At 42.0% G+C, this 16,720-nt stretch overlaps 1 protein-coding gene across 2 annotated transcripts in view; it reads right to left on the bottom strand.

Moving 5' to 3' along the window:
• The window catches only part of SNTG1 (syntrophin gamma 1), a 215,569-nt gene that overhangs the window by 11,166 nt on the left and 187,683 nt on the right, over positions 1 to 16,720 (bottom strand). For both annotated transcript variants that reach the window (XM_081917551.1, XM_081917550.1), the window contains 2 exons: positions 12,767 to 12,919; positions 4,981 to 5,073 (listed from right to left, as the gene is read on the bottom strand). In XM_081917551.1, the coding sequence (XP_081773677.1) occupies positions 4,981 to 5,073; positions 12,767 to 12,919 (246 nt within the window). The remainder of the gene's footprint in view (positions 1 to 4,980; positions 5,074 to 12,766; positions 12,920 to 16,720) is intronic.

Genomic DNA, 16,720 nt, shown 5'->3' on the forward strand with positions numbered 1-16,720 from the left:
TTGCATTACATCCAAATGAGGCTGACATAGCTCTTGTTAGAAACATCTGTTCCTCTTGATTTTATTAGAGGATACATCTAATTGGAAAAAAAAACCTCTAGAAGCATCACATTCTTATTGCTCTTGACATTGTATCATGCAAACACACTGTTCCAAGATGGGCTTAATACATCCTTCCTTGAATTCACTTTTGTTACAAAGCTTTGCTACTTAGCAGAGCTTGGAATTGGCACTCTGGGAAATAGGCAGTGTATCAGCCATCCCATCATGCCAGCTCGTTCCGACCAAAATGAAAGCTACCCTCAAGTGTGCCAGGTGCTAGGTTTGGAGTGGTGAAGAATCCTGATTACTTCTTAGGCACTTGCTTTTTTCCTTGTTTGGCACAAATGATTTAATTTTAATTGGAAGCTGCAGGGTTAGCTTCATTGCCAGCTAATAATGACCCGATTTCAGAAAACATGGAAGCTGCTAAAGCCATCTGGCTTTGTGGGTTGAGGAATTTCAAAACCAAGAATATCCCTGTTGGATAACACCAAGGATCCATTGAGTCCAGCATCCTGCTTCTAGAAGTGATCAGCCGGATGGTTTCGGGAATTCTACAAATATGTCAAGAAGGCATCTGTTCTCTTGTTTGCCCCACAACAAATAATATTCTGAGACAAGCTGCCTCTGAATTTGAAGGTACAATTTAGCTGCCATGGTTAATATTCATAGGCATATCCTCTGTGAATTAATTTTTATTACCCTCTGAAGCCCCCTGTCTTATATCTAGTGGCAGCAACTTCCATTCAGTTAACTATGTGATATGATATGAAAAGGACTTTCTTTTGTTTGTCTTTTGTGGTAGAGGATCAAGTTTGCCTGCAGAAGGTCATGGGTTCAAACTCTGGCAACTCCAGGTAGGGTTGGAGAAGATTGCCTGCCTGAAACCCTGGACTGCCACTGCCAATCAGTGTCAAGATTACTAAGCAAAATGGACTAATCATCTGACTTGATGTAAGGTAGCCTTTTATGTTTATGGGGAAGGGCTACAACTCAGTGGTACAGCATCTGGTTTGCATGAAGGTGGTCCAAGGTTTAATTGGCTGCATCTCCAGTTAGGAATGAAAATATCCCCCATCAGAAACCCTGGAGATCTGCTGCTTTATCAGTGCAGTGGTCTGATTTGAAATAAGGCAGCTTCTAGTGTTTCTATTAATGACCACAACTTCCAATGTTTCAGTCATCTTTTTCATACCAAGCATAATTTATGCATAGTTATGCTCAGGCTAAAGGGGTGGGGAGCGTTACATAAATATTTCCTAGTTTGGTGATAGTGGTAATGAAACCCTAACAATACATGCTATTCTGCAAAAGCCATGATACTGGATTCCAATGAAGACTGTAGGGAGTTGATTGCTCTTTTGGACAGAAAATTACAATATGGGAACTGAAACAATGACTGAACTACCATCAGTATAATGATAATGACAAATTTCCATTTTCTGAACACAAAGTGGTAGGTGACAGTCTTGAACTGGAATATGGTACCAGGGAAGAATTGGGGGGGGGTGTACAACTTGATACTTCATCCAGATAAGATGGAAATGCTGTTAAAGGCTCCATTAATTTGAAGATGAGTATCCAATCTCTTCTGGATGAAGATGCTTTCTCTTCCAAGGTATGTACAGATGGATTTGCTCCTGGATTCAGCCTGCACTTTTTAACCAGCTTTGGCTTGTTTGCCTCTTGAGCCACAGGAATTGATCCTGGCCTCTGTATTCAATCCATAACAAATCTAAGGGATGCTTACTAAAGAATAATTAATTTGTGCTTCGTGTAATTTATTTGTATGCTTTGTGTTTACACTTCTTGCTAGCTACTTTAGATGTTGTTTACTATAGAAAAGTGATGTAATAATAATCAAGAACTACAAAGGCTTTGAAACCCAAAGGCCATCACTCATCACCCCAACCCCCCGGTTTTTGATGAATGGCAGGAGAGATAAAAGGATAAGGATCTCAAGTTTGAATTATTCAACTTTACTGGCATCAGAAAAGGAAAAGCAGCAGTAGGATTTTGTCTTCACTCATGAATTTCAAAGATAACGAAAAGCCTTTTTGAGTTTCTCAAAAAAATAAAAATGCCAGGATAGATTATGATATGCTGTTATGAGTGTTGCTTCCACAAGTAATAAATTGTAAAGATCAATAATATTGGGTAGCAGTAGCTTTCTACTGAAAAATACCATTGCTGTGAGGTAGGAATCTTCATAGTACAAGATCCCATGTGATCTGGAACCCTGAGCAATCGGTTCCTCCTCTTGTATTATTGTGAGCAGAATGTCAGAATAAAGCTGTTGAATTCCTATGCTTGTGTCACCAACCTCAAGGAAGCTTCCTAACTGGACCAAAATCTTGGGCTTAGTCCCTTTATCTGCTTTCTGTGGGCAAGCCTTCTCCTACAATTCATGTGACTGGCGACAGCCCCCACCTCACCATGTCCTCAAGAAATGGATTCACTCAGTTGAGTCAGAGGCTCTCTCAAAGTTTGGTGAGAAAAGCTCAGAGATCTCAAAACCCTTCTGGCATTTTCTTGTGGGCCAGATCAGGGACTTTTCAACACCGCTGAGCAGTGAATTGTGTACTGATATGGATGATACATGCAGAAACTCTCACAATTTTCCTGCACATTGCTTAGCTGATCAATAAAGACCCTGATTGGTCAGAAGTGCTATTTTTGACATGAAAATTGAAGCTGTCAGAAATTTGGCCCAGCTCTTAATAATAAAAACACAGTAATGTGCACAAGGAGAATATGAATGGGGGTATGTGGGGGTTCCAAACCAAATTTATTCTTCTGGCAAGTAAATACCTTGGGAAAATAATCTGCAGTGTTCTTTGAGGAGGCCTGGGGTATATTTTTGCGGGGGGGGGAGAGAAATCAATGGAAAGGCACCCACTGACTTCAGTGAAGTATAGATCAGGTTTGCGGTAATCATGATAATGTAAAAGCTGATAGTATGTCAGTGGCCTGTCAAAGCAAATTACTTGCTTCAGGTGAGTGAGCAAAGTAGGGTTTTATAAGGCTAGAGAAAATATTACAAGGACTGAGGCTGATTCTAATGGTTTCTGTCTGGAAGGCAGACATTTCTCTTATTCTGACACTGTTGCCAGCTGGATATGTTGATTAAGATATCTGTGTGTGGTTTCTTCTGTTCTGAAAATATAAATCCGAAGCCATAACTATGTTAATAGTTTTGTTAGTGCAGTTTCCTATCTGATGGATTCTATCAGATGAAATGGTGTTGAAAGAGATTTTAGAGGAAAGTAACACCATGGAAGAAGAAAAACAAACTGTGCTTTGTTTTTCATGACTCTCATAGAGAAAGTGCAATCTTGACATTTGACCAATGTGGATTGTGATTTTTCTATTAACATCTAGATAATAAAACAATCACCCTGATCCAGAGAAAACAATCTGCAAGTAGAAACCTATTTCACTCCGTATCATTTGTTGTGAGTGGGAGGAGGAAACAGAAGCTGGCACAGGCACCTTTTTTTTGAATGCATTATAGGTTATCAGCACTGTCAGAGCTCTTACTATGGAGGGGGACACAACCAAAACCCCATTCTCTGCTTCCGGCTCCCTCAATCAGGGCCACGGAATGAAGGGCTATGATTCAAAAGCATATTGTCTGCATGCTAAAAGCTTCAGTCCCTTTTCTCGTTTGTTTAAGAAATTTGTAGCAATGGGCAAGTTTGCACGGATTACATTTATAATTAGGCTTGTCAAAATGAGTTTCTCCCGTTCCTCCATGAGACTGGAAAATTGGCTGAGTTTATTCTGAACCAGTTAAAAGCAAGAATGGACTCTGTCATTCTCCCAATGGCATCAGTGTGAGTGCAGTGCTTAATGCTGCTCCCCCCTCCCCACTTCTCATAAGCACCCAAATCCCCTTGCCCAGTGGCAGCACTTTCTGCTCTTGTGGTAACAGTATGAAGGTTTTATATTTCCCCAAGCTCCTGGCATCAAGATTGCTGCTGTGGGAAGGAGGGTGAGGCAAGGAAAGATGTCCCCACACATTCTCTGCCACCAGAGCAGCAGCACCTGCTACCAGGTAAGAGAGATTAGGTAAAGAAGGAGTTCATCTCTAAACTGAATTAGAAAAAAACAACTAAACTAAACTGGAAAAGAATTCCAGAGATGCAATGCTTCTCTTCAAATGGAACGCCATACTGAATGCCAAACTTCATGTGAACTTTGGCCATATCTCTAGAGGTTTGTCCCTTTTTAGAGCTTTGTGTTTTATGATGTTCGTGGAGAAGCTTTATGATGCTCATAAAGCACATGGGTGTGCTTTATGATTTTCATGGAGAAGGGGGAGAGAAAGGAAAGGAGATGGAACAAGTAGAAGAGCAGGGAGTGTATAAAAGGATCAATTCATGCATTCCATCTCAAGAACATGCTACAGAAATAAGTCCTGCAGAAACTATTTTAAAAAGCATATTGAGAATGTGATAGGATAAAATTATTATTTATTAAATTTCTATACTACCCTTCATCTGAGGATCACAGGGTGATTTACAATATAAAAACAGAAAAATACATACCATAGTATGTACTGTATACAAAAACAAGATCTCCAAGTTTTAAATGCCATAGATTCTTTAATTAGCCTAAAATCTGGGAGAAGAGGGATGTTTTTGCCTGGCACTTAAAGATATGCAGTGAATGTGCCAGGCAAGCCTCCCTGGGGAGAGCATTCCACAAGCGGGGATCCACTGCAGATAAGGCCCGTTCTTGTGTTGCCACCCTCAGGACCTCTCATGGAGAGCCTCAGATTATGATCACAGGGTCCAGGTTGGTTCATATGGGGGGAAGGCAAATACAGCATAGTGACAGACTTCAAACTTCAAACAATGGCTCAACTCTCAATTGAAAAGATAATTCTTGGAAATGAATCATTAACAGCATGTAAACATCTTCTTATGGCCTTACCTTTGTTGCAGCATCAAAGCATACGAAACCCATGCCAAAGTCTATGGTAAGCCCCATAAGATGACTCTCCAGAACACAGGCATATGTCTTGCACTAGGAAAGATTGAAAAACACAGCGTGTTAGATAGCGCTTCAGTTGAGTACATGTATTTTGAAAAATTATAGCTAAGGGGAAATACCCGTTTAGTTACAAATTAGCCCTGGCAAGAACAAAATACATCTTTGCAAATAACACAAACCCTTAGCCATTCAATCAACTGGCTATTTGCATTCCATGAAAGAGAGCTTCTACCTCTACCTACATGGAAAACACATAGGGGCTTAGTGTTCAGTGGCAGAATAGCAGGCAGCAGCGGCAGAAACAGGCAGGGGGTTGTAGGGGTGGTGGTGGCAGCAGTGCAATGCAATACCTCCCATTTTTCCTCAGGTGGTGAAGCAGGATGTGCCACCCCTGACTATCTGGCTACAATTTAGCATAGTAGGTAAGTAAATACAGTGGTACTTTATGAACAACTTGAATTAAGAACACTGCAAACCCGGAAGTAGGTGTTTTGGTTTGTGAACTTTGCCTTGGAATAAGAACATGTTTCACTTCCTGTTGAGTGTGTTCCATTTGTAAACTGAGTCCCCCACTGCTATGGGAAAGCACGCCTTGGTTTAAGAATGCTTTTTTTAAAGAATGGACTTCCAGAACAGATTAAGTTTGTATACTAAGGTACCACTTTATTGGAATTCAACTGTCTTTGCCCATTCCTCAATGTAAATGAAGTAATTGAGAGTGAAATGCATCACCTCCTAATTTCTGATCACATATGGAATACATCTGCTCACATATGACTGGGGACACATGCACCTTTGGTAAATAAAGAGGCACTTTTATATGCAGCTTTTATGTCCCATTACTTTAATGCAAGATAAACATATTTTATTGGAAGTGAGTATGTAAACAAAATATATAATGACTAGGTATTTGCTGTTGATGTAATGGCTCATCAAAGAAGACAAGGGATAAGAAGACTCTTAGGTTCCCTGAATTTTCCTAGTGAGGCTCTTGTGAACTTCAACCTAACTATTTGATGGACCTGCATTTATCTATTTTTATGATTAGTATTATAGTTGACCCCCCCAAAAAAATTCATTTTCAAATAATTTATGTAAGGAAATGTGTTGATAAGGGCAAATGACCAAACTTCCCTGTCAGCAAGTTGCTAATACAGCACTTCTAACATTTAAGGCAATCGGAAGAACTACCTTTATTTTGAGTTTCTTATTTCTCCAAACCCCTCCCCCCATGCAGTGTGACATTTTGGTTTGCATTGATAAAATGAAACTGTTCAACACTGAGTTTCAGTTAACAACAAATTACATACTCCTACTGAGCTCCTTGTTTGATAGTTGGCTTCTGGTTCCTAATGCCAAGCTAGTACCGCTCAGCGCAAATTAGGTATTTTTCTGATCAGAACATCATTGTCAAGATGTGAAGTGCACAGCAGAGCTTGAAAAGGCCAAGCTACTCATCACAGAAGTGCTTATGAAAGATGCTACCTTTTCACATTAAAGTCAGAGACAAATCTCTTGAAATCCTTCTGAGACTGATGAAAACCCTAGTTTAGAGCTAGAAGAACAATGACTTAAGGACTTTTTACACAAAATAAATGTTTAAACAGACACTGCCAAGCAGAAATAATTTGATCGCTAATTAAGTTGTCCACTGCGAAGTGATTCCTATCAATTTAAATTCAGATTTCTGTTTTCTGACAACAGCACCCCCCAAAAAAAATTCTCTCAAATCATATAATTCATAACTAACATGATTTCAATAAACAAACAAATAACACCAAAACCTAAAGTGGCTCACCTGTATATGCAGTCACAGATATGGAAAAGCACCTGCACAACCTACTGGTGGAACTTTCTAGAAAGCTCTGGAAGACTGGGTATACTGGATCCCTTCCTTTACACCCCTGCATAGTATCAATTACTGCATGGCCTTTGGGAGAAATGTCCATGGTGGCAACAATTTGTTTCCTGAGCACTTTCTGCAAGACTTCTGCAAAAAAACTTTCACATTTTAATGATGTCAGCCTCTTTGAGGCATGTGAGGCAGTGACTGCGAAGGTCAACAACTTTACTCACACAGTTGCTACACTTTTTGAAGATAGCCCTACTCAGCATCAGGGCAAAATTCAAGGGGGGGGGAATAAAGAGTGGAGAGGGGGAGCATAGAGCGAGAGATATCTCTTCGTGCCACTGCTTTTTGCACAAGAAAAGAAGGGAGCCTGAAGGGCTGACTCTAGATTCTTAGCCCATACAGAGATCACAAATGAGTTCACATGGATGAAAGGGGCAAATCCAATGCTGTCAGTCTTCCAAATCTTCCTAGAAGGTCCCTGTAAACAGCCCAGGCACATTCCCATATTTGGAACAGAATAGAACGCACCAAGAATAACCAGCTAGTTGGGACACTGAGATGGGTATTCATTGCACTACTTATATGCTATACTTCCACATTTTTAAAAGTACTCATTTTGTAAACATATGCAGGTTGCAAAGTATGTGTCAGGTGTCTAATTCCCTTATCAAACCAAAAGGGTTACTAGAGCTCTTTGGAACAGCAGTGTTTTGAAACAAGTGCCATTCAATATGCACCACCTTCGTGTGGGACAGCTTTTTCAAGTAATTCTAGGCAGCCCATGTTTAGATGTTGGAAAAGGCATAAAAATAAGACAAACTAAATATCTTCAGATGCTAAAGGAATTGTCCCATCCCAAATAGGTGGCGGAAAAAAGGGGGGAAAGGTAGGGTTGAATGGAAGAAGAGCCACAGAAATTTGGCCCATAGCTGAGGAGGCAAGCTTTCTTGATTCTGCATTCGTCTCCAGGGCTGTTGACTTTAGATTATTACTTTATTATCTCCCATGACAACCACAAATATTTGGAGGGAAGCAAGGAAAGTCGGGGGGGGGGGGAGAGATGGAATGAAAAGAGCAAGAGTCCATTCTAGAAAAGCTCTGCTAGCAAATGGATAGTATGAATCATTTCTCAACTGCCATTGCCAGAGCAGTCCTCAAAAAGTATCATTTATAATTCAAACTACTGGGACATATTTTCTATATAGCATGATAAACAATTGGATATAGCTCAGATGTTGGAGCCATGTGTTCCACAGGTGAATATGGCATGGCTCAACAAAGTATAAATACTGGCATGGATCTGAAGAATTGATCCATGGGATTTCATTATTTCCTGCCACAACAGGCACTTGTTCCTCCCCTCAAAAGGTAAGGCCCAGGCAGGCACAATATGTGACCCATCAGAGTAGCAAAATAACCAGACCCTAGAACAGTGATGGAATAAAATCTTTATTGACAGCAAAAGGCAGGGTAAGGGTTGACATGACATTGGGGCCTGGATTATGTAATCATTCCATGATGGAACGGGTCTCCTGGGTTTGGACCACCCCAAACCCATTTCATGGGAGTCAGCCAGTGCTGAACTTTGTGTAGTGCAAGCCAAGCAAGCAAGGTCTCACTGGGTGACCAGGGTGCAGATTCCAACCAGGCACCTCAACCCAAGCTTGGAGGTGCCATGGTCAATTGCCCCCTCAGGCCCTTTATGGGCTCTCCCATCCTATGTGGATTGTGCCTAATACCATTTCTGCCCTCAACAAACAATGTTGTTCCGCCTAACAAAGGAAGACCATAATTTCACTGGGGGAAAGGTGAGAGGGAAGTGCCAATCAGGTTGAGTGAAAAAAATTATTTCCGGCCCTGTCAACCAGCTACTCAAAATTGCTCAGTGAAGGTTCTAACCAGAGGGTGGGTGGGTCCCAAGTGGAAGGCTTTCCTCTCCCCTTTGCAAGGGCATTTTGCTGCAGTCTATGGGCCCCAGTGCTGGTGGGCAAAGGCATTCCATGCTTACTGGGTGTGGAACGAGACTTCCTGAGGTGAAACAGCATGTGAGGGACGGCTGCTAGGAATCATTGCTCCCCCCACCCCCAATATGTCAAAGCACCTTTCATATTCATGTGCAGGGAACTTTGATTCCAAGCCTCTGAATGCAATCCAGAGAAATTGAAGTCTGCCATTGAAATCCAACTTAGCATACACTGTTACACATTTGTGTATATGTGAATTGCACTCAACTAAAACAACAACAATAACAACAACTGCATTCCTGCATCCAGTTAATTATTATTAGTCCTATCAAAGTTGGAAAATTTAGAGCAGAGTACATAGATGCAGATGCTGTCTCTTTTTTTTTGGTAAGATTTCCAGAAAATGTTTATTGCAAGAGAAATAAAATTAAATACTGGGCTTAAAATTATTAGCAAAAACTAGTACATAAAACATCCAGTAAAAGTAATAGGAGAAAATAAATGATTTTTGATTTTGTGGGTGAAACAAATCATTCCACAGAGAAAAATAAAAAATGAAGTAATCAATGGAAAGCCTCATAAGCAGCCATATTTGTGACTCAACTGCTTGTTAAAGCTCACCAACTTCATGTAAGTTTTATTAATATTTAGTATATTATGTAGTAATAAATGTTATGGGCATAAATGTTTAATTTTATTAACTTGCAAAAAAACACCCACCCACAATTGCTTCCTTTTGTCATATCTTTCAGTTATAAAAATGATTAAAACACAGAGATCATTGGGCTGGAAACAGAGCCTCATAATTCTTTTCAGTCCCTCAGATACCTTACTTAGGGTTTGGATGCTCACTGTTACACACATTCATAAATGTATCCCTATCTCAAATTTCTGGGCAAAGTAACTTCTTTATGTAAAGGACTGCAGTGGCACCTTGTGTTGAAGAAGTGATGTGGGTTACTTTAAAACACAGGTGTGAGGAACCTGTGGCCCTCTGGATGACGTTGAACTACAACTCTCATAATCCCTGACCATCGGCCATGCTGGCTGGGGCTGATGGGAGCTGCCGTTTTCAACACATGGCGAGCCAAAAGTTCCCAACACCTGCTTTAACCTGTGTGGCAGGTAAGCATGAGGAAGTAACTTTAGACTGAAGGAAAGTTCTGTTCTAAACGCACTGGCCATCCACCTTAGTGTTCTAATTTAGCAGTTCAATACCTCTGCAAGTGCTAGATTTGCTCCATCAATTACTTCACCTAAGGATCAGTCTTCCCCTCCCCACTCCCCCAGCTACAAAGCTATGAGTAACAAGCACAACTCCTAGCAGGAAATATTGAAAGGTGAAAGATTATAACGGGCTTTGAGCAGCTGTCACAAATTGGTAAAGAGATATTAATGTGCACCACAGGTTAGAGTGGTAAAGGGTCAGTCTCTAGCCTCTCACTTTCTGGCTCCTAATCAGAGGTTTTATTTCACCTGTAGCTTTTCAGCTTACTTTAATTAATCCCCTTTGCTGTGAACTTGGAGAGAATAAATTGAAGAATGCTGCCAAGAGAGCACATAATGTCAAAGTTCGTACAGATCTAATATAAACCGTTAAAACATTACACCTGCCATAAAAAGAGTGAATTATTTGCTTTTGATTATTGATTTCACACGCTGAAAAAGATGGAAAAAACCCCTATTCAGAATGAAAGTTTCCCATATAAGAGGCAACTCAATATTTAATCTACCATGTGCAAAAAGTACAGAATCTTAAAACTGGGTCTGTGAATAATTCAGTTGCCCTAGTTCAGGAGCAGAGACTGAAGCATTATGTTCCTCAGGCCCCAAAACCTGAAGTATACTATAGCTTAGTAGGAGATGTTTGAAGTGGGAGAGAATTCAATGGAGGAAAAAGCTCATCCAAGCCCATTTCTAAAGTGGAAAAGGTTCAGAGACTCTTGGCTACTAAGTTCATGCCAGAATTCCAGTTTTCCAAAATCAGTGTTGATACAAGGTCATAAATGTAAGTTCGAATTTTTAAAATGTTCATAAAGGTACAAATTAGTATAAACTAGTCATGCTGGCCACATGACCCGAAAGCTGTACGTTGGCTCCCTCGGCCAATAAAGCGAGATGAGCACCGCAACCCCAGAGTTGGCCACGACTGGACCTAATGGTCAGGGGTCCCTTTACCTCAATAGTTGTACATTATGACTGTTATTTAAACAAAGCTGTAGTGCTACATATCCTACTGATCTGAGTGAGATGAACTATCTGCAAATCCATTATTCAACAAGTAGAACACACCACTGCATACATTTCCTAACAAGATGCATTTTCTTTTGTAAAGGTTGCCCCATTATATTACACAGAAGCATTCCCTGCCCTCAAGACACTATGTGATTTTCCCAGGTTTCTATGTGAAAAGAAGGAGCTTTGGCACTATTCGGTATATGTAAAAACTCAAAATAGTAACCAGGTTCTGTGCCTCTGCCAACTGAATCAATCTGATTGATCTGCCCAACACTGGCTGCATATCAACTTGAAACATATTGTAATTAATTGAAAATGGGCTAAGAGGTTTATAGGGTTAGAGGGGAGGGGAGTCATTCATCAATCAGTATTGCAGAATCGTAATACTTGCATTAAAAGTGCATTATTTGTGATCCGTGACACTATTTGTGATCCTGGATAAGTTGGGGAGAGGGGAGAAAGCTGATTTACTAGAACAGGAATGGATGTAAACTATACCCATTAATATAAGAGATACCCATCCAAAGTATTTCAAAAGCATGAAGTATAATAAAATAATAGATGTTCTATTCTTATAAATATTTATGTAACAACATAGTGACTCCCAATTTCTTCTGCCACCCTGAAATCATCTGCACTTATACAATCACAGACTTGTAGGGTTGGAAGGTATTCATGGCCCAACTTGGCCCTCCAGCTGTTTTGGGACTACAATTCCCACCATCCCTGACCACTGGTCCTGTTAGCGTGGGATGATGGCAGTTGTAATCCCAAAACAGCTGGAGGGCCAAGTTGGGCCATGCCTGATCTAGCCCAACCCCTGCAATGCAAGAATCTTTGAGTCCCTGGGTGGACTCAAACCAACAACATTCTGGTTGACAGTGAGATGTATGTTACCAAGTCCTGGTCTCTCCTTTACCATCCCATAAAATTCCAATTTCTCGTTGTCTTCTTGAATAAATTCTACCATGAGATCAGAACCGCTATGCTGATAGTGACTAGCCCAAGGCCATGCAACAAGCTTCATGGATGATCTGGGCCCAAGTTTCCCAGATTCAAGCTTCTAGCCCCACTATTGGGATGCACTGTGCTGCCACACCATTGTTTATCCTTATCTCATTAGCAGATATTTTTCATTTTCAAAGCAAAAGCTAAGGAAATAAGCAAAATAACAGAAGGCTACAACTTAATGCTTCTAGCTGCTGAACCGCCATTTTGGTTTGGTCAAGAACGTATCAAACAACCACACCTAATCTCACTAGTACTTTCAGTGTTTGGGTTTCAAAAACTAAAAGTGTATACAGAACCCTATCTTGTTTTGTTTTTAAATGAGATTTTTTTCCCTGTATGGAAACAATTTGTAGTAGATCATTAACTCTTTTTCCCATTAAATATTCCAAACCTCCCCCCTCCCCCCAAAAAAGTCTTTGGTAATAACTATCACTATCATCAGTGCTTTTTTAAAAAAAAGAAAGAAAAGAAAAATGTTTAGGGGTTCTCTCATTTTCCTACTCATATTTAAATACTGCCCCTCAATGAGACCAAACTTAGATTCACAAAGTGTTTAGGGGTATGCCTACCCCTGCGTACCCACAGAAAAAGCACTGAGTATCACATAAAATGTATTGCATAATAATAACCCAAAATGAATTTGACACCGCATGTTTCTTACCTGTATTCGTTCCACTTCTAAAAAAGTTGCTGATTGGAAGGCCTTTTCCCATAATATGAGGTCACATTCTAATTCCACAGAAAAGTAGAGATCCTCTCCCGTTTCAGACTGGACACCAAAGCAGTGTTTTCGACGATCCAGTAGATCACTGTCCTGATGAAAACCTGGAGTTATATAATCTTGCATACATCAATTAATATTTCTTACAGTACAGACCCACATGTTAGATGCAGAACAAAGTGCCATGTAATTTTTATTCAGCCCACATTAGTCTCAGCATTTAAATGGCTTTGAAATAAAAAAATGTTTTAGAATTTTCACACCAAGTAGCAGAGCACAGTTTGGCTACAAGGATTCACAGGTGCCAGTGTCCAATTTCTGAATAGTTCCCAAAGCTACCAGTCTTAAAATGGCTCAGAAGTGTGTCATATATTTCGTGTATTCATGCACAGAATATACACCAACAATTTCTTTACTCTGCTGAAAAACACTACAATTTCTTTTTGGCAAGGCTTCGGATAAAGAAAATAAACCAAATCCATTCAAACAGTTCTCAAATTATTGGACTTTTCTGCTATTCGTTTAGCAGTGAATGTATGTCATCTGTCATAAGGGCTGCAGGCTCTTGAATCTAGGCCCGTTGGAGGTTTTGAGGTATCCTGCTTGAGGAATCGAGACCCTCCAAACAGTCTTAGGCTATTTTCCACAAGTGGTGGTGTAATTAGTTTTGTTGCTGTTGTTGTTGTAGTTGCAATTTGCTGGTTCTATAAACTAAATGAAGGAAACTGTGCTGACTGGCATGCACATATAACTAAGAGTGCTTTCCCTCCACCGTCTATGTGGAATTAACATTTACAAGTGATGCATCCAGATTTAAAGGTACTTGGGGAAATGTTGTCATTCTCTTCCACAATTGAAAAGGAGGGTATTCTCATCACTCTGATTCTTGAGCAACAACCTACGCAATTAGGGGCCTCTCCTTCAAATACAAACACACTTCAACATCTTGCTTCTTTGCATAACCCGCCACCAGGATTCTTTGCCCTTTAGACCCAATTGTACACTGAATGATTTCTTCTGAGCTGAACAACTCCATTGGGATATGTTTGCATTTCCCTGCATCTAATTTAAATCACTTTTAATCCACCTGGGGATTTCACTGAGTCCTTGGAGTCTGCCTGGAGCTTTGTTCCTAAATGTAATTAGCCTTCAAGCTCACTGCATGGCCTTAAGTTGCCAGTCATGATCTCATAACAAGGGGACTGTTAAGATAATGTGTGGCTTTCTGTTCCATGGAGAAAGAGTGGGATACAAAATGTCCTATAGCTGCTGATAGTGCATAGTTAATTTTTAAAGGGTTTTTTTAATATAAAAAAGAGATTAATCAATTTCATCCTATTTCCCCTTTACAAGTGGTACCTCGGGTTAAGTACTTACCGTATTTTTCGCACCATAGGACGCACTTTTTGCCCTCCAAGAATGAAGGGGAAATGTGTGTGCGTCCTATGGTGCGAATGCAGGCTTTGCTGAAGCTGGAGAGCGAGAGGGGTTGGTGCGCACTGACCCCTCTCACTCTCCAGGCTTCAGGAGAGCCCCACCGCCAGCCCCACAAGCTCGGGGGACAGCGGGGAGGCGGAACGCCACCATCCCGCTGTCCCCCGACTTGGTTAGAAGGGTGGCGGGGGGAGAAGCCTGCTCCTCCCTGTCGCCAGCCCCGCAAACTCGGGGGACAGCGGGAGAGGCGTAGCGCACCCGTCCCGCTGTCCCCCGACTTGGCTAGAAGGCTGGCGGGGGGGGGAAGAAGCCTGCTCCTCCCCGTCGCCAGCCCCGCAAACTCGGGAGACAGCGGGAGAGGCGCAGCGTGCCCTCCCGCTGTCTCCCGACACGGTTTGGAGGCTGGCGGAGGGCTTCCTCCTCCCTCAGCCCCGCAAGCTCCCAGAGCGATGCCAAAGCTGCGCGCAGCTTCGGCATGGCTCTGGGTCCCGTTCTGGGGGAGGGGGAAGCTCGGGCTTCCCCCGCCCCAGCCCCGCGTCTCCAGCCGGGAGACGGTTGCGGGGGGCTGCTTTAGCCCCGCGCATGCTCTCCCGGCTGGAGAGGTGACGCGCGCCTATGGAGGCTCCTGCCATAGGCGCGCGTCACCTCTCCAGCCGGGAGAGGGTCGCGGGGGGCTGCTTTAGCCCCGCGCGTGCTCTCCCGGCTGGAGAGGTGACGCGCGCCTATGGAGGCTCCTGCCATAGGCGCGTGTCACCTCTCCAGCCGGGAGAGGGTCGCGGGGGGCTGCTTTAGCCCCCTGCGTGCTCTCCCGGCTGGAGAGATGACGCGCGCCTATGGAGGCTCCTGCCATAGGCGCGCGTCACCTCTCCAACCGGGAGAGGGTCGCGGGGGGCTGCTTTAGCGTCCTATTGTCCGGTGCGTCCTATGGTGCGAAAAATACGGTAATTCGTTCCGGAGGTCCGTTCTTAACCTGAAAGTGTTCTTAACCTGAAGCACCACTTTAGCTAATGGGGCCTCCTGCTGCTGCTGGGTTAAGCAAAGTTCTTAACCCGAGGTACTATTTCTGGGTTAGCGGAGTCTGTAACCTGAAGCACATGTAACCCAAGGTACCACTGTATACTGTTCTCTAGCCAATCGTGGCCTGTGATGCATTTATGGGCAAGCCACATCTCTCTGCCTTGCACTTGACATCAGAAGTTTGAAGAACGGTGTGGGCCTGTTTGCAAAAGGTCTCTCAAACAGCCCTTTGTTGTGCTTTGAAGTCCCAACAGCCAGGGCTTCAAAGTACAGAATCACCTGATGTCATAGGGATGTCAGGTGATTAACTGCCCACCTGTCAGCTGCAGTCTTCTAGGGTGGGGATATAAAGACCAGCCCCACAGGCCAAAAAAGTTCCCCCACCTCTGCTGTAGTGCAATAAAGTTTTACCAATTCACCTGAGTGGGTCAACTCAGAATAGAGACTGTGGGGGTGGGTGTACAGCAAAGACAAGAATGTATTTAAGCATGTACAAAATGCCTTTTTAAAGAAACCCATCAACAATAATCAAACAGCTGAGATTGGGGGAGAGGGCACATGGTTCAGAGGCTGTGATTTTCAAGTGGGCCTGATACCAACATATTATGACAAGATTTCTAAATGTTTAACTGATATGTATCTGATATGTACACATTTAGCAGGTGAATTTTCCCTTTCATCTCCATGGCAGATAAAGCTAATTGCATCTCTCCCCCTTAAATAAGGATATAGAGCTTTCTGTAATAAATGGGGAACAACTTTATTAAAGACGTTTGTGCCTTGCACATGTGATAAAGAAACACAGGACAATTTAGTTTAGATTTTGCTAGTGGATGGTAGGAATAGCCAGATTTTTATTTTAATTACATAATGGATGCTTCTGAAATCATCTCATTGATTTAAGCTGATATTCTACTGAGTAAATAGGTGCAGAGCTGAAACATCAGAATCTTCTGAGGTTATTAGAGGCAAAAGCAAGAAATGAAACTGACGAAAGTAATGTCAATTTCACCTCATTCACTGGGCTTTACTGAAGGGAAAGACTTGTCCTTTTCCCTCTTGTAGGCAGTGTCCAAATGCACACACCATTAAAAGCAGCGGTGAAGAAAACTGGCATCCACACACTGATGCACATTCAAGCACCCATCAAAAATGAAGAAAAGAATCTAGATGTGATGACACGCATCAATAAAAGAAAAAAGGTTTACTTGAAATTGTAGCAACTGATAGCTGCATGAGGAAAACACATTATATAAATTTTAAATGGAAAATAACGGAAGAGAGCCTGAGCAGAACATGTAACCATGGGAAAAAGATGGAAAATGAAATGGAAAAAGCTATCAATCCCTGCTCCGTTTTCTGATTCCTGTCCATCAAAAGATCTCTGTGCCAACTCACCTGCTCCTAGCTCAACTATGCTGTGCTACTATTCTTTCTGTCATC

Source organism: Podarcis melisellensis, assembly GCF_964234715.1.
Source record: "Podarcis melisellensis genome assembly, chromosome: 7".
Taxonomy (NCBI): domain Eukaryota; kingdom Metazoa; phylum Chordata; class Lepidosauria; order Squamata; family Lacertidae; genus Podarcis; species Podarcis melisellensis.